Consider the following 18003-nt stretch of genomic DNA (forward strand, 5'->3'; position numbering starts at 1 on the left):
CCCAAGGTTGACTCAGCCTTCCATCCTTTATAAGGTAGGTAAAATGAGGACCCAGATTGTTGGGGGCAATAAGTTGACTTTTTATATAATATACAAATGGATGAAGACTATTGCTTGACATAGTGTAAGCCGCCCTGAGACTTCGGAGAAGGGTGGGATATAAATGCAAATAAAAAAAAATTAGCCTGTAGCTTTACGGGGAGAAATAGATGGCTGTTTGTCAAGCTGTTTGTCAATGACGGAGTTGCCTGAGAAGAACTGCCTGATTTGTTTCTTGTTTTTAATTTTGCTGCATTCTCCGGTGCTTGGTTTAGAGCAGGGGTCTCCAACCTTGGTCCCTTTAAGACTTGTGGACAGCAAAGCTGGCTGAGGGACTCTGGGAGTTGAAGTCCATAAGTCTTAAAGGGACCAAGGTTGGAGACCCCTGGTTTAGAGCTCCCAAAACTGCAACTTGTGTCTTGAATTGGTGGTTTGAGGGAACTGGGGTAGAATTTAGCTCTGATTCAAAGTGGCTTGTCAGCTTTTGTAAAGAGGAAGATCATGGGATGAAACCCAGAGTCCTAAGTACAAAAGTTCCAAATGGCCTTTTGGAGAGATAGCTAATTAAGATCTGGCCTTCATAGTTCAGGGATGAATGACTCAGTGGATATATTTTTTATAGATGCTTATTATTTTAATATCTTGAAGAGAGAGTTTTGGGAGTTTTAGTTGGTGGAAAATGTAATTGGTGGAGTACCTAATATCAGAATCATGTTAAAGGTAAAGGCTCCCTAGCACATATGTGCTAGTCATTCCCGACTCTAGGGGGGAGTACTCATCTCTGTTTCAAAGCCGAAGAGCCAGTGCTGTCCAAAGACATCTCCGTGGTCATGTGGACGCCAAGACTAAACACCAAAGGCGCACGGAACGCTGTTACCTTCCCACCAAAGGTGGTCTCTATTTTTCTACTTGGATTGTTTATGTGCTTTCGAACTTCTAGGTTGGCAGAAGCTGGGACAAGTAACGGGAGCTCACCCCGTTACACAGCACTAGGGATTCGAACCGCTGAACTGCCGACCTTTCGATCAACAAGCTCAGCGTCTTAGCCCCTGAGCCACCACATCCCTTATCATGTTACTGTGTGCCTATCCTGAAAAGCTTATGTTGATTGCCAGTTCTATGAATACAGTGTTATGCCTAATTTAGGCTCGGGTTTTAAGTGCATTTTTGTCCATTTCCTTTCACATCATTTCCTAATGGTGTGAAAAGCAATTAAGCAATTAATCAGCCTGCTTTTCGTTGGATGCCAACTTCTGCAAAAGAACAAGAAAGGATGGGGGATGAGGAAAATAAATAAATACAGATCTGCAATGTTGCAAAATTGCATCAAAGCACAGCACAGCAAAAATAAATGTTTCTGATATGGCTTGTTTCATTAGACATACCACCTGTTACTTTTATAGCCTTAGATAATTTAGGGCTTGACTGTTTGATGGATTGCTCATGCCCAGGCACTAAGGTGGTTAAGAGAAACCCTCATAAAGAAATGTGTGCTTTTAGTAGTCCATCAATTGGTTGTTTAGGAAAAGTACTTTCTGCTTAGTTGTTGCCAAATCTGTTTGATCAGGAGTTTTGTTAGCTCCTATATTTTACACTTCCAGGAAAGAAGCGTTTTTTTCTTCTGGTTATTTTATTTGTGTTTCATTACTTTGGAATGTTTATGTTTTATTTTAGAAAGTAATTGCTTGTGGTTGCCTGTTATTATTGTTTAATAATTTAATAACTAAATAAGGTAATTAAGCCAAAGATTCTAAATTAATTAGCTGGTCCAATGCTTAATTCAATGTTTCGTACAATGTGGATCTCTCAGTGGTCTGAAAAATCAAAACTGGATACCAGCCTATTGTATTTTTACAGTATTTATTAGATATTTTTGCCTCCCACCTGGCCACAAGGTAACTTTAAAATTCTGTCAAACAAATGTGAGAAATAGTTGTGGCAGCCAAGCTGTCAATTTTAATTTTTAATACATTTTAAACATTGATAAATGTAATCCATACGAACAAAAAACTTTTCTGGGGGGGGTGTCCTCCATAATTTTTAAACATGGAAAGAGATCCTGAGAGAAATAAATTTAAGAAACACTGGCTTAATAATTCAGGTAACTCTGCAGTGCATGTATGTTGGCATTAGGACTACATAAAACTTTTGAAGGAAGTTCTTGACAATACCGGAGAACATATAAAAACTTCTTTTTGAATGGTTAAAGCAGAGATTTTGCAAACTTTGTATGCTTTCTGATTGTCATTGCATACAGGTAATCTTCGATTTATGGCCACAATTGAGCCTAAAATTTCTGTTGCTGAATGAGACAGTTGTTAAGTGAATTTTGCTCCATTTTTTGACCTTTTTTGCTCCTGTTGTTAAGGAAATCACTGGAGTTAAGTTAGTAACACAGCTGTTAAGTGAATTTTGCTTGTCAGAAGGTGCAAAAGATAATCCCATGATCCTGCAGCCATCATAAATAGGAGTCAGTTGCCAAGTGTCTGAATTTTGATTATGTGACCATGGGGATGCTTGCAATGGTCGTAAGTGTGAAAAACAGTCACGAGTCTTTTTCTCCAGTGCCAGTGTAACTTCAAACAGTCAACCAAACGAACTGTTGTGAGTCAAGAACTACCTGTATTTGTAATTGCACAACCTTTTTTCATGAAGAAGCAGCCTCGCCCTCCTCTAATGCTCAAATTGTCAGCGTTCCAGAAAACCCCTCCTGCAGAAAAGACTCCAAAGCCAACATCTTTCAAAGTTCTTTTACTAGCATAGGTAAACTGGCACAGTTGGATGAAAACCGAAACTGGGGATTCGGGTTCCTCCCTCAGTAATACAAACTCCAAAATCTCCACCCTCATGACCCCTCTGCCGGTCACATGCTCCAATCCTCAACCGTCCCATGTCGAAGCATCACTCCAGCCACTCCTTCTCCAGATGTGAGCCCAGCCTGACCTTGACCGGCAGGAAGAATGTTGTTGTGTCTAATAGCCCCTTGTACCCTCACCCCCTCCTCTCCTATTTTCCCACACCGGAGAAAGTGGCAGCGTGTGGAAGCCTTCAGCCTAGTATGGCTTCCAAAGCTGACATGCCTATTGTTAGCTGTTTGTGGATCAACAACATTTGTCATTTTCGGATACAATGATTTCCTGCTTCATTGACCTACAATTACTTTTGATTGTTTTTTTAGTGTTGGATTCCTTGTTCGCATCCTCGCTGACAGCGTATCACCATGAATATGCAATTTTTTATAGTTGCTGGTATTCTGGTACATTGTGTGTTCCTGATCTCTATCTTTGACATTTATTTCACCTCTCCTCTGGTCCATGGAATGACTCCTCATCAAATTCTGCTGCCACCACCTGCACAACGCTTAGTACTGTTCGTTGCAGATGGTCTACGTGCAGATTCACTATATTCGTTGGATGACAGTGGCAATTCTAATGCACCTTTCCTGAGGTAACTTTGTTTTCCTTTCAATATTCGTTCTAAGTACTAGTTGCTGAGGGAAAGAAGTTGTTATTCAAGTCTAAGGGTTGAAATTAGATAATTTGATTCTTATCTTTAAGGGGAAAAACCCCAAGTAGTTAAGTACGGTTCTAATTATGAGCAATTGCATAATTACTCTCTTCCCAGTCCAGCCTTGGGTTTGTATATTTTCCTGTTTCCCTCTCCAGTATGTCATCAATGTGTATGTCACTCAGTTTGTTTTGGAAAACTCAGCAATGGATTACCTTGCTTAATTTAAACCATGCTTTGCAATTGAGGTAAAAAAAAACACCTCACCTTTTGAACTGCCTTTTTCCAGGTTTAGTTCATATATAATGCTAAGCAATAAGGTGATGCCTTTATTCTTGTCTTAATGTGATCTATGTACCCATCCAGTATAGGTAGTCCTCAATTTAGCCCAACATTTCTGCTGTTAAGTGAGTTTTGCCCTGTTTTATGACCTTTCTTGCCATCGTTGTTCAGTGAATCACCGCAGTTGATAAGTTAGTAACCTGTTTGTTAATTGAATCTGGCTTCCCCATTGCCTTTGCTTCTTAGAAGGTTATAAAAGGTGATCATATGACCTGGGGACATAGCAACAGTCATAAGTATGAGTCAATGGCCAAGCATCTGAATTTTGATCATGTGATCTTGGGGATCCTACAAAGACTGTAAGTGTGAAAAATGGACATAAGTCACTTTTTTCAGTAACCTTGTAACTTTGAAAGGTCACTAAATGAACTTGTTGTGGCTCCAGCCCCCGCCCCCGGGCCTGGCCCCCTGCCAGAGAGTGACTCAGAGAGTGAGGGGGAAGGGCCGTCAGGGCTCCCTTCTACAGGGCCGGCTTCCCTGGCTCAGCTCCAGGAGCCAGAGGCAGGCCAGGTGGAAGAAATAATGAGGCCTCTGTCTCCTGTATCTCCCCCCACCCAGGAAATGCTTCGAGACCCAGCTGAGGACAATCAGTCCTGGTTGGACCCTAGGTTTCGTAGACAGGAGAGGCGGGAACAACAGAAGCAGGGGTGGGGCAGGCCTAGGAAGTGCTGAGTCACGGAGCCACACCCCACAGGGTATAAAAGCAGCAGGGGCTGCTATACTACTCCGTGGAGAACAAATCAACTGCTTAGAAAGAACTTGAGCTGAAGTACTGTTTGTTCCTGGTTTCCTGGTTGACATCAAGAAAAGATAACAGAGAAACTTGGCATACGCTCACTAGTGTGCTGCCAGAGCTGCCAGCTGCTGTGGACTGAATTGCTAATTAAGTCATATCTCATGCCTCCCGGACTGAGGTGGTGGTGGTGGTGGGCAGAACAGAACTGTTGTAAGTCGAGGACTGCCTCTAATTATAGATTGCTTGTCTTAAATGTAATGGCATGCTGCATTTAGTTTAAAAATGGAAGTGCCATTCTGAAGAAGCAGAGACATAGAGCATCTGGTTCAGAGGCTTGTTCTTACAACTTTGTTAAGGTTGTATTGTAGTTGAACTCCAGATGTATTGGAGTTCAATTGCTGTCAACTTCAGCCAGCTGCATTGATTCATTGAATCTGTAGCCTCAAATATCTAGAACACATCAGGTTTTCTATGTCTGACTTTCTTGAGTATAGTTTAAAGCAGGGATAGACAACCTGATGGTTCTAGATATTTGGGGCTACAGATTCAATGAATCAATGCAGTTGGCTGAAGATGACAGCACTTGACCTCCAATACATCTGGAGGACACTAATCTTACGTAAAAACTTAGTGCATGATTTGGACCTGGATGTTGGGTAACCACTGTTTATAGGTTTGTTGGGTTCTGTGTACCAACCTCATCTGAAAATGAGAATTACTTTGAACTTATTTCCCTTTTTGGTCTCTGAACACAAGAACTGGAGGCTAGAATGACTGCAAAATATAACTATTTCAGCCACATAAGTTCTTCCCACTTTTTAAACCATTTCTTTTTCATGGGTTCATAGTAATGAAGATATAATCAGGATCATAAATGGAATTAAAAAAACCAACAACACAATGCCAAAATCCCTACAAGTGGCTGCTAAGAAGCTAATGAAGAAGTATAGTAAGATTACTATCAAAGATTTCTGCTTTTCATTTGCTGAACCTGCTTTAGCATTTCATACATTTTTTACTTATTGTTGCTATTAGTCTTTCTGAAACTTGGCAACTTTTAAGATGTGTGGATTTCAACTCCCAGAATTCTCTAGCCAGCATGGCTGGCTGAGGAAATTTGGGAGTTGAAGTCCATACATTTTAACGTTGCCAAGTTTCAGAAAGACTGTACTATAGATTAAGCTGTGCATGTCATGCAAAAGTGAATTGAATTACTAGCTTAGTTGTCTAATGCTTATATATGGGCATTCTTGTTTTTACAAGCTGAATCCATGATATCGGTCCCTTTTTTTCATGGCAGCCTATTCAGTACTTGAAATGTAAGTGAGCTATGCCATCAACTTTTTAATTTAGAATCAATCTTTCTTTCCAGGAATATCATAGTTTCACAAGGCAGTTGGGGAGTATCTCATACTCGTGTTCCAACAGAATCTAGACCGGGGCATGTTGCTCTAATAGCTGGATTTTATGAAGATGTCAGTGCTGTTGCTAGAGGTATGGAACATCCAATTTATTTCAACAAAAAAGAAAGACTTTCTATGTCTTTTGCAGCTCCTTTCGCAATATATTGAACATGGGAACTGCTGTGTGTAAATTAGATTGCCAATTTGTAGCAATTTTCTCTGCATCCTATCCTACTTTATTATTCTGGAAGACCTCTGATATAAATGGAAATGAGATGGCTGTGTTAAATTGTAGTTTGGTTAGTTATGCTTTATTGAATGACTGTAATCATACCTGGATAAGCTCACGCTTCATCATAAACCATAATGTGGTTTATTTCGTTTCATTTTAGCATATTAAAGAGCTCAGTCTATGTCTTTGAAATCCACCTATTTAAATTTTTGCAACTGGGAACTACTACTTTATAGAATTATGGCAGTATGTCAGCTTTCCATTATGAGAACACAACTTAAATGCAATCAGGTATTATGAGTTTGAGACTAGGCTTCAACTTTTATTACTGTATCTAAATGATATTTGCAGCACAATTCTGTGTATGATTACTGAGAAATAAATTATTAGTTTTAGTGAGGTCTGTTCTCAGATAAATCTGAACAGAACTGCAGTCCTAACTCATTTTCATTTTTCATTATCTGTCTCTCCATATACATACGTACATACATACATACATACATACATACATACATACATACATACATACATTTAGAAAGAAGGATTAGTTTTTATTTCCTCATCTTTGGCTCAAGGGTACATAATGTATTGCTGATTGTCCAGCATTTTACGTTATAGTATATGATAGCATATTTTTGGCTTAGAGAAGTAAACAGAGTTTGAAACAACGGCTTCTTGCTTACAATTACATTTTAGTATGATGTGCGAATGGAGACATATAGAATAAAATAAAATAACTATCATTTGCTTCTGGTTTCTGAGATTCTTGGTTCATTTTTTATGCCTATCCCTGGAAATTTGAGAAAGCAAATGGGAAATTGTTTAATAAGCCATAATTAAAACAAACTGCAACATTGAGGTTTTACAGATAGATTCTTCAGTCAATTTTTAGTAAATATTGGCATAAAAATAAATTATTATTTCTATGTAGGGAATTTAGAAGTATTGTCATTTTTTGTATACAAAAATACAATTTTCCTATGTTAAAAATAAATATTTAATTTGCTAATTAAATGTGATGATGTGGATTCACTTTCCCCAAATGAACATAATGCCTTTATAGCTTTTAACAACTGGCACCAAATCTTACTTTTCCCTCTTAAAAAAACCCAAATAACTTCAGCAGTGCACTTTTTAATTTAAAGGATGGAAAGAAAATCCAGTGGAATTTGATTCTATTTTCAATGAAAGTAAATATACTTGGAGTTGGGGAAGTCCAGATATTCTACCTATGTTTGCTAAAGGTGAGCATATTTTAGTATTATTGAGTCTTTGTTTATAAAATATTAAAGATTTATAATTAATTGCAATAACCAGAAGTCTTTTGAATGTTCAAGTCCAAGACTCCTGTTGCTAGCTTCCCATCATTTGTTAGTCATTTATATATCAAATGGAAGGAAAAGTTATTTTTAGAGAAGTAAACAGAGTTTGAAACAACGGCTTCTTGCTTACAATTACATTTTAGTATGATGTGCGAATGGAGATATATAGAATAAAATAAAATAACTATCATTTGCTTCTGGTTTCTGAGATTCTTGGTTCATTTTTTATGCCTATCCCTGGAAATTTGAGAAAACAAATGGGAAATTGTTTAATAAGCCATAATTAAAACAAACTGCAACATTGAGGTTTTACAGATAGATTCTTCAGTCAATTTTTAGCAAATATTGGCATAAAAATAAATTATTATTTCTATGTAGGGAATTTAGAAGTATTGTCATTTTTTGTATACAAAAATACAATTTTCCTATGTTAAAAATAAATATTTAACTTGCTAATTAAATATGATGATGTGGATTCACTTTCCCCAAATGAACATAATGCCTTTATAGCTTTTAACAACTGGCACCAAATCTTACTTTTCCCTCTTAAAAAAACCCAAATAACTTCAGCAGTGCACTTTTTGATTTAAAGGATGGAAAGAAAATCCAGTGGAATTTGATTCTATTTTCAATGAAAGTAAATATACTTGGAGTTGGGGAAGTCCAGATATTCTACCTATGTTTGCTAAAGGTGAGCTTATTTTAGCATTATTGAGTCTTCGTTTATAAAACATTAAAGATTTATAATTAATTGCAATAACCAGAAGTCTTTTGAATGTTCAAGTCCAAGACTCCTGTTGCTAGCTTCCCATCATTTGTTAGTCATTTATATATCAAATGGAAGGAAAAGTTATTTTTAGAGAAATTATCCATCTAAGTGTATAAGCAGCTTCTAAGAGTTGATGTGCAATAACTCTAGGTACTTTAAAGTACATTTAAACATAGGTAAAATATGTTTTGAGAAGACTTAGGGAAATTGAGTTAAAAATATAGTTATCCTTTTCTTTAGCTGGAATGTTTGGTTGCAGGTGCTACTGGGGATCACGTTTACACCAATTGCTATAAAGCTGAAAGAGAGGACTTTGCAGCTGAAGATGCCAGTATATTGGACACTTGGGTTTTTGACCAGGTTAAGGTGAATAAAAATCTTTATTTTGCATCCCTATTATATGACCGGCAGAGTATTGTTGACAAATTTGTGCTGTCTCCTTTATTCCCTGTTGTTTCTGGTTTTTTTTAACAGTGTGCTACATTTTAAATAAATGGGTTTTTAGGTAGTGTTCAGCTATCAATGATAATTTTATGTTGGATTTTCTCTGTCATTTGCTCCAAAGTTTGCAGTATAACGTGTCCATATTTCCATCTGAAGAAAGAATTAGAGATTTCTGTGTGCAGAATGTAGAGAACTGATGTCTTTAAATTATGAATATTCTTGTCTTCTGGTTCCTAAGTACTCCTTCAGTATTTTTACTTGGGATTTCTTTTTGTTATAAAAGTCAGTGGGAAAAGAATTTGAGGGAAAATGGTGAAGATGAGAATAAATGTTAGATATTCCCATCTGTCTAAAAGATGTTTCAAGGGTTTGGAAGTCATTTAGACTTAAGTTACCCTTTTGAACGTTTTTTCTGTAAAAATGAATGTAAGGACCATATTCTATAGAGGAATTTATCTAAATGTCTTCCTTCCAGGTTCTTCTGCGTGTAATTGCTGATACAATAACAGGTTCTAACTTTCTAGTTAGAACCGTTTCTGGTGCTCAGAGTAATTTACTTGATTTTCTGATCTAGGATTTCTTCAACTTGGCTAAAAACAATGAAACATTGTTTTCTAAACTTCATGAACAAAAAATCATTTTCTTCCTGCACTTATTAGGATTAGATACAAATGGTCATGCTCATCGGCCTCATTCAAGGTAAAAATGCATGATTTATATATTTGAAATATAGTATAAATACAACCAAAGCTATACAATTTTAAATAACTTTAATTTGTAGCACCAGTTATTCATGGATTCAAGACTTGATGTTACTTCCAACTTATGATCAAATTGTTTATAGATATGGGTTACAGCATATATAAATGGTTATGAATTACGCTGACCCTTTATTGAATGCTGTGTAAAATTTATTTAAACATGTATGAGAAGTCTTTATATGCCTTTTTGATGTTTGGCTTTCCTTCCCCCCTCTTTTATTTTTCTTTCTTTTTCCTATTCTGTTTAATTAAATAAAGGCATTTTTTCAGTATACATTTGATGTGAGAGAACAATTAACAATGGGCCTAAATCCTCCACTGAAATTAATAGGATTAAAAGTACATAATTATATTTGAACAATTTCTTTGTGTGATTTAATTTTCAGTTTTATTTCCACTAGGTTAATTTCATTACAATGATTATACTAAGTGAGAGATAAATGTATGACTGAGGAAAAAACTGGTTGACTCATTTATGTAAAAATTGTAGTTTAGACAGTTTGCTTTCTATACATTTGTACCATAATCTTTCCAAAGTTTGTGAGAAAGCTTTAAGCTTCTTAATAATTCTCAAATTAAGAAACTTGATGTATTAGACAAGTGAGAGGTTGCAAACATCTAGTGAAGAGCATGAAAGAGAATGGGACAAAAATTGCTATTGAGGACAAGATCAGTTTGATGAGCATGGCTCCCTCTGCAATAATAATAAACATTATTTATTTGGTTGATGGAAGACCTGGGGCATTCTATATAATAAGTGTTAATGTCTTGTATTAAAATTAAATAATAATGTAATAGTAACAAGTGAAGGAAAAGAAAAATGTTTAAACTGGACTATATAGACAGCTAGAATGTTTTCCTGCAGAAGTCATTCTTTAATCACCAAATTCTGTCATGGCATTTCCCCTGAAGTGGAATCAACGTGTTTGAATTGGAAGGCCATGTAACTTATTTAATATTTAATCATTTATTTATTTATTTATTTTATTTAATCACATTTTTATACCGCCCTATCTCCCGAGGGACTCAGGGCGGTTTACAGCCTATTAAAAACACAAATACACAAATATAAATACAAGATAAAACACTAATTAAAAAACTTATTGAATAAGGCCAAATTTAAAATTATAATTAAGATAATAAAACCCCATTAAAAACTAAATTAAAATTAAAATCCTAGCCCAGTCCTGCGCAAATAAATAGATGTGTCTTAAGCTCGCGGCGAAAGGTTCGAAGGTCGGGAAGTTGATGGAGTCCCGGGGGAAGTTCATAATAATAAATAAAGCAAGCAAGTTATGTCATGTAAGTTTCATATTTTCTTTATTTATTTTTTTTATTTTGAGAATTAGAAGTCTCTCCTAAGGATAATTTTGAGAATGAATACAATACAAGTTAACACCCTAACATTCTGAATGTGCCAGTGAAAAAAACGGCAGCTTGTAATAAAAAGAATATTTCAAACACTTTCATCTAAATAAACTATTGCATTTTGACTCTTTTGATCATTTGTTATACAATATCATGTTTGAAAATTAAATGCTTGGAGTGCTTTAAATCCAGTTTTGTAATGTGATGTGCGAAGAAAGGAAAATTGTACAAAATAAACTTAAGTGGAGGATATTTTACTGCTTTTATTACTGTGGCTGGTGCTATTTTTAAATCTTGTGCAAATTACTTCTAGATTCATAATTACAATATTTTCCTTTTTTGTAGGGAATATAAGAACAATATCAGGAAAGTTGATGAAGGTGTACAAGAAATTGTTTCATTAGTTGAGGGCTTCTATGGAAATGATGGCAGCACAGCCTTTATCTTAACTTCTGACCATGGAATGACTGACTGGGGTGAGATTTTGTTTCAGAAGACTATAAAGGTTCAGCTCAGAAAATCTTTGTCCATTGTGGTATTCCATGTTTTGCTTTCTTTATTCATCACACAAACAAGTATTTTTTTTACATAGGGTTAATTATATTTTGGAATTAATTTTTTTTAGAAATGGATGTTTATGTATATATTCACAGCATTGTGTCATTTAGAAGCTGCACAAACAGAATAAATATCACAGATGCAGAGGAATATAGGTTGTCCTCGACTTATGACCACAACCAAGTCCAAAATTTCCATTGCTAAGCAAGACAGTTGTTAAATGAATTTTGCTCCATTTTATGACCTTTCTTGCCATGGTTGTTAAATAAATTACAACAGTTGTTAAGTTAATAACATGGTTACTGACTTGAATCTGGTGTCCCCATTGACCATGCTTGTCAGAAGGTTGCAAAAGGAGATTACATGACCTTGGAACAGTGCAACCGTCATTAATATATAATATTATAATTATATAATATATAATTATTATTAATATAATAATAAGGGTCGTGCGTAAGAGCACCAGCATGCCTACCGTTCCTGTCCTAATGTTCCCTTTGGTTGTATTCAGTTTGTGTGTTTATTTCATGCTTATACTTAATATATATTGTTTAGTATGTGTTTGACAAAATAAATAACAATAAATAAATAAATAAATAAATAAATAAATAAATAAATAAGCCAGTTGCCAAGGGTCCAAATTTTGATCATGTGATCATGGAGATGCTGCAAAGGTCGTAAGTGTGAAAAATGGTCAGAAGTCTCTTTTTTTATTGCTGTTGTAACTCTGAACAGTCACTAAATGAAGAGCTATAAGTCGAGGACTGTGTAAATATAAGCTAGCATGGCTACATACTCAGCCGTATCAGTCTTGCCTTAGAAGCAGCCTAAAACTGGAGATATATCTGAAGCAATCCTTTCACAACTCTTCCATCTATTGTTAAACTTCAATAAAAATTATTAAAGGAGTCTTTAGAGCAGTGATGGCTAATCTTTTCTGTACCGAGTGCCCAAAGTGTGTGTGTGTGTGTGTGCCCAAACCTGCAAAATGCAATGCCTGTGCAGCACCCATGCATGCCCCCGCGCATGCTCCCCTGTGCATGCACGTAGCTCCTTGCAAGTGCCCCATGCATGCGTGCGTGGTCCCCCGCACGCCATGCTATGCATGTGCCCCGCCCGCACTCCCTCCATCCCCGCACATGCACCGCATGGCCCCCCTGCATGCACTGCGGCAGAGACCCAAAGACCAGCTGGCCAGCGAGAGGCGCGGGCGCATGTACATCGGCGCTAAACTGGGGCAATGGCTTGCGTGCCCACAGAGAGGGCACTGTGTGCCACCTCTGCCATGCATGCCATAGGTTTGCCATCACGGCTTTAGAGTATGTTAGGGTTTACAATGGACAAAGCATACACATTATCTTCAGATTTGGTTTCTGGTGTATATTCATATCTCTTAGTCTAATTTCAAGCAATTAGTTCAGATATACAGCAAACGTGAATCAGCTGATAAGTTGGATATTCTGAAGCTTGTGGGGAGTGAAAGAAAGAGGAACAAAAAGTAAAGTGACCAGATTTCAGCGATGGCAAAGCGGGACACCATTGATGACCGGGGTGTGTGTGTGCATGTGCGCTGGGTCTCGCCACCTGGCTGAAGGAGGAGGAGCGGCTGCTGCACTGCTTCTCGGCTCTTCCAGGCAGGCTCGGCTCTCCTCTCGGCTTTTGGCTCTTTCAGGCATCTTCTCGGCTCTTCCAGGCAGCCTCCAGCGGGCGAAGTCAAGCGGTGTCTCTTCTCTGCCCGCTCTCGCGAGAGCGGGCGGAGGAGAGATGCCGCTTGAAGTCTGTAACAGCCACTCCCCCGCCTCCTCCTCCTCCTCCTCCTCTTGCATTGCCGCCTCCCATTTTCAGAATGGGAGTGAATGGAGTCTGCGTCTGAAGGTGGGACTTTTTATAAAAAATTTTTTTTAAAAAAATCGGGACTTTTTTGAAATGCCGCGGGACGCGGGGCAAATTATTAAAAAGCGGGACTGTCCCGCCAAAAGCGAGACGTCTGGTCACCTTAACAAAAAGATATCAGGGAGTCAGTGTCAGGGAAAAGGGGGAAGTTATTTTATTCTTAAATAGCTGCATCCTCCCTGAATCATGGGCATTTTATGAGGCCTAGAGAGATTACTTTGTTAGGAATACTTAGATCTTTGATCAAAAAAAGATTGCCCATCACTGACTTAGACAGATTTCAGTAATAACACATAAGATGTTCTGACTGAGACTGAAAAAAGCTGAATTTCAATTTAGATGTGACTAAACTACAAATAATAAATGAGAGCAAATTGAGCTGGGATTAGGAACAAAAGAACCAAAGCAGAGATTTTAATAGGTGGTTTAAAAGGCGACGAGAAACATCAAGATCATATAGGATGGGTCGACAAATGTGTAGCCAAATCCCTGCTACCTTAGCCATCATGGTTAATGGCGAGAAATGCAGGGACAAAATATAAAGGGATTTCAGATTGATGTTCAAGCTAAGGAATGGGAAGAGAAAAGTGGTATAGTCATTTTAAGAAAATGAGAGATCTTGAGTTACTGAAAGTGATAAAAAATTGGAGTGACAATTATGCCTGATGAGATTAATGAGCAAACAGTTTGTTATAGAAGAGTTGACCAAACTTTTACTATATAAAGAAATGAAGTGCCTGAGGCATCTGTAGGAATTTGAGTAAACCTTAGTTTTAGGTTGTTGGTTGGTAGTAGTAGATACACAGAAATACCTTATGAATAGTTGAAAAATCCAGATTGGGACAATCCTTCAGAAGTCCTAGGGCAGTTGTGGGTGAACTGTGAGGCAAAAGGAAGTGTTGCATGAAGAAATAATTTGAGTTGTATTGAAGCTGCAGACTGCCCTCTAGATGAACAGAACTTTAAAAATAATAATAATAAAATGGCTTTGATTTATTTTCTGTATGTGTTTAGGAACTCATGGAGCAAGTCATCCATCAGAAACATTAACACCCCTAATTGCTTGGGGAGCAGGAATCAAATATCCTCAGAGAGTTACCTCACAGCAATATGAAGATACATTTTTAAAAGGTAAATGCAATATTTGTGTAATACCTATAATTATCATTTTTATACATATGTTATGAAAAGAGAAGTTTTTAGTGTTATTAGCTGCTTCTGCTGTTACATTGATAAAATCCTCATTAAATGAATGGGGAATAAATGTTTACTGGAAACCATTACGTTTATATGAATTCTCCTACTGCTAAAAACATTTGAGCCACTGTTTTTCATATTCATAATGCAAATCCTCCTTTGCAGAAAATAAATTTTACTTGAAACTTTTGATTTGTGGGCCTGATTTTATGAGCCGGATGTAGTTTTAAACAGGGCTAGTTTGGTCCCTTGTCAACTTTAATTAAACCTAATTAAATAGATTAATGCATTTAAATTAATTGTAAATTACCAGATTTTCAGATACCGTTAATTTTTCTTCATGATACCTGAAATCCTCAGCATTCTTCTTGCTTGCCCAGGTATCCTGCTTCCCACATTTAATCTTCACTTTGCTCATATTGTTTCACATCATGCTCTCTGTGGGTATGAATCATTCTTGTTTCCAAGGCTGATTTTCCTAGATTGGAAATGTGAGGGATAATTAACTGCATAGTGTAATAATCCAAGATAAAAATATGCGTATTCTCCGCCACTTAAAATGGCACATTAAATGAAATGCTAAAATGGACCTATCATTAACCAAGTGTAAAAAATTACTCATGTATGCTTTACTCATTAACAGAACTGGTCATCTCATGTCCAACCGAGTATTCAGGTCATCTTTGCTGTGCTGGTAGTGTTTTTGGAACTAATAAAATAAATAAAAAATGAACATAGCAGGCAGATACCGTAGTTCTAAATAGAATTTTATCTAATATTTCTGGGGTGGAAGAAAAATACTCTTTGCTAGAGAGACTATTGGCTGTTTAACGGTAAATTAACTAATAATTTGGATTTGGGCAATGAGCCACAGAACTATGGCCAGATTGGTTTTTAAAAAAGCATGATTTTAGAATGTGTTGAAGCTCTCTGCCTTAACTGTTTCTGGAATCATTTCCCAGTTTATTTTATTTAGTAAATTTATGTGGCTGCCCTATCACCCTAAGTAGATTACCTGCTAAACCCTAATCAGTGATTTAACGAGATATAGCTGTCCACCTAAGAGCAGGTCTTGGATAATCTGATGTGTAGCTTTTCCTTTGTGATTCTTTAAATTCAGATTAAAGTGATTTGTATTCCCTTGAGTAAATTTCTTAATACTATATTCTGCAGATGAAGCACAAATATATTTGAATGTGAAGAAAAAGGTTATCAGAAGAATAAGCTTATAACTTCTAAGTATCAAAAAACTTATCTTTTCCGCTCATAAATTATAATTCTTTTTTCCTCATTTACAGAATGGAAGCTGGAGATGTGGAGGCGTCAAGATGTGAATCAGGTATCTGGTTGCTTCAAACCCATTGTTTTTTAACTTACCATACTTAAGATGGTAGAAAGAAACATAATATAATAAGTTATATTAAGGGGGCAGTCCCCTCTGCCTCCTTTTTTTTTTATGTCTATAGTTTATATCTATTTATTCGCGCAGGACTGGCATAGAATTTTTAGAAGTTTTAATATTGGGTTTTAAATTTCATTTAATGGGTTTTATTTTTTTAAATGTATTTTAATTTGGGCCTATATTTAATAAGTTTTTTAATTATTGTTTTTACTTTGTATTTATTCATTGTTTTATCTGGCTGTGAACCGCCCTGAGTCCTTCGGGAGAAGGGCGGTATAAAAATTTAATAAATAAATAAATAAATATGTATGTCTGTCTGTCTGTTTCTCTCTCTCTCTCATCTAATCTATCTTGCAGGTTCATTCTCTTTGATTGCTGTTTTATTCATTGTTTATAGCCAAAATTTAAAATGGGTTTACCCGCTGGTAGTATAAACATGGGTCATGCTTTTAGCACAAATACCGCCCTATAGTGGGAATATTATATCTATAATACCCTTCCTAAGGGATGCTGTAGCTCAGTGGCTAAGACGTTGTGTTTGTTGGTCAAAAGGTCGGCAGTTCAACGGTTTGAATTCCGAGTGTCGTGTAACGGGGTGAGCTCCTGTAACTTGTCCCAGTTTCTGCCAACCTAGCAATTCAAAAACATGTAAAAAATGCAAGTAGAAAAATAGGGACCACCTTTGGTGGGAAGGTAACAGCATTCCGTGCGCCTTTGGCATTTAGTCATGCTGGCCATATGACCATGGAGATGTCTTCGGACAATGCTGGCTCTTCGGCTTTGAAACGAAGATGAGCACCACCCCCTAGAGTCAGGAACAACTAGCACATATGTGTGAGGGGAATCTTTACCCCTTCCTGGTTTCTAAAGCAACGTTACTTGCTCATCCATTGTTACCAATATGGAGATAATTTTGTTTGCAGACCATTTTTTCTCAATGCTTTGTTGACACAGGTTGAATTCTTAAGAATTATGTATAAGTTCCCATACATTAAAGATGGAAATAATTTTTTAATTATCTGAAATGATGTCATGTATATAAAAATGTTTCATGCAAATACATCATAAAAGAGACTTCAGGTTTTAATTGTACTTAAGTATACATTCAACGGAAAACCTTTTTTTCTGCTTGTAGGCTGACATTGCACCACTGATGGCTTCCCTTCTTGGAGTTCCTTTTCCTCTGAACTCAGTGGTAAGTTAATATGCTATTTTTCTTCTCAGTGGAAAATGATCAGTGTTGGAATTTCCCTATAGACCGGGTTCATATTTTACACGAAACCATGGTTTGTTTGTTAAGTAAACCACAAATGGCTGGGTATGTACAACACACTAAATCGTAATTCACTTTTTATAGTTTATAGTAGATTCACAGAACAAGCTAATCCAAAAGCACCCATTTCACACTATGATTTAATATTCATTCTTGCATACACATTTTGCGCAGGCTAAATCTTAGCAAATCAATTGATGAAAGATTCCAGAACTACAGTATCTGCTGTCTTCATTAGGTGGACTTTTCATATCCTTTTCAAGCTCCAGCTTGCCTTTTAGAGCTGAAAGTTGAGATTTAACCCCCCCCCTTTTTTTTTTGCCTCAGCAGCATTGATCATTAGCTGATGTTATTGCTAATGACAGAAGCAACTTCCATGGTGCTTTTGTTATTAACCATTCTGAGTTCAGTGAATGATGAGAAATAGAGACTGTATCCTTTTAGGGTGATTGCTGTACAACAAACACCTGCTCATTATGTCTGTCAGGGTCCCTCATAGACAGATTGGTGAACATTATTGTGTCCTTCTCATCCAGTTGATTCCTCTCCCCCCCCAATCTTTTTAAATTAAACTTATATCGAAATAAATAGATAAGTGCAAAGATTAACTTAAAAATATACAAAATGCCATCACTGAACAACAATACAGAGAAACTGTCTCTAGTCAAAAGTATGTTTTTTGAACGGCAATATATATGTTAGTGCGGAATCTGTATAGTGATGGTTTCTTTTTTTTTAGATGTTAAAGTATTTTTCT

The 18003-nt window shown here is 36.6% G+C and overlaps 1 protein-coding gene across 2 annotated transcripts in view; it reads left to right on the forward strand.

Annotated features, from left to right (window-relative positions):
- The window catches only part of PIGN (phosphatidylinositol glycan anchor biosynthesis class N), a 74259-nt gene that overhangs the window by 7072 nt on the left and 49184 nt on the right, over positions 1-18003 (forward strand). Inside the window, exons 2-10 of one of the 2 annotated variants that reach the window (XM_058175872.1) lie at positions 3218-3486; positions 5997-6118; positions 7405-7503; positions 8610-8716; positions 9369-9493; positions 11269-11399; positions 14389-14505; positions 15870-15910; positions 17109-17168. In XM_058175872.1, the coding sequence (XP_058031855.1) occupies positions 3260-3486; positions 5997-6118; positions 7405-7503; positions 8610-8716; positions 9369-9493; positions 11269-11399; positions 14389-14505; positions 15870-15910; positions 17109-17168 (1029 nt within the window). In that variant the 5' untranslated portion in view covers positions 3218-3259. Of the gene's footprint in view, positions 1-3217; positions 3487-5996; positions 6119-7404; positions 7504-8174; positions 8273-8590; positions 8717-9368; positions 9494-11268; positions 11400-14388; positions 14506-15869; positions 15911-17108; positions 17169-18003 lie in introns of those variants that run through there. The other variant, XM_058175871.1, reaches the window with a different exon arrangement.

This window comes from Ahaetulla prasina, chromosome 3, assembly GCF_028640845.1.
Source record: "Ahaetulla prasina isolate Xishuangbanna chromosome 3, ASM2864084v1, whole genome shotgun sequence".
Taxonomy (NCBI): Eukaryota; Metazoa; Chordata; class Lepidosauria; order Squamata; family Colubridae; genus Ahaetulla; species Ahaetulla prasina.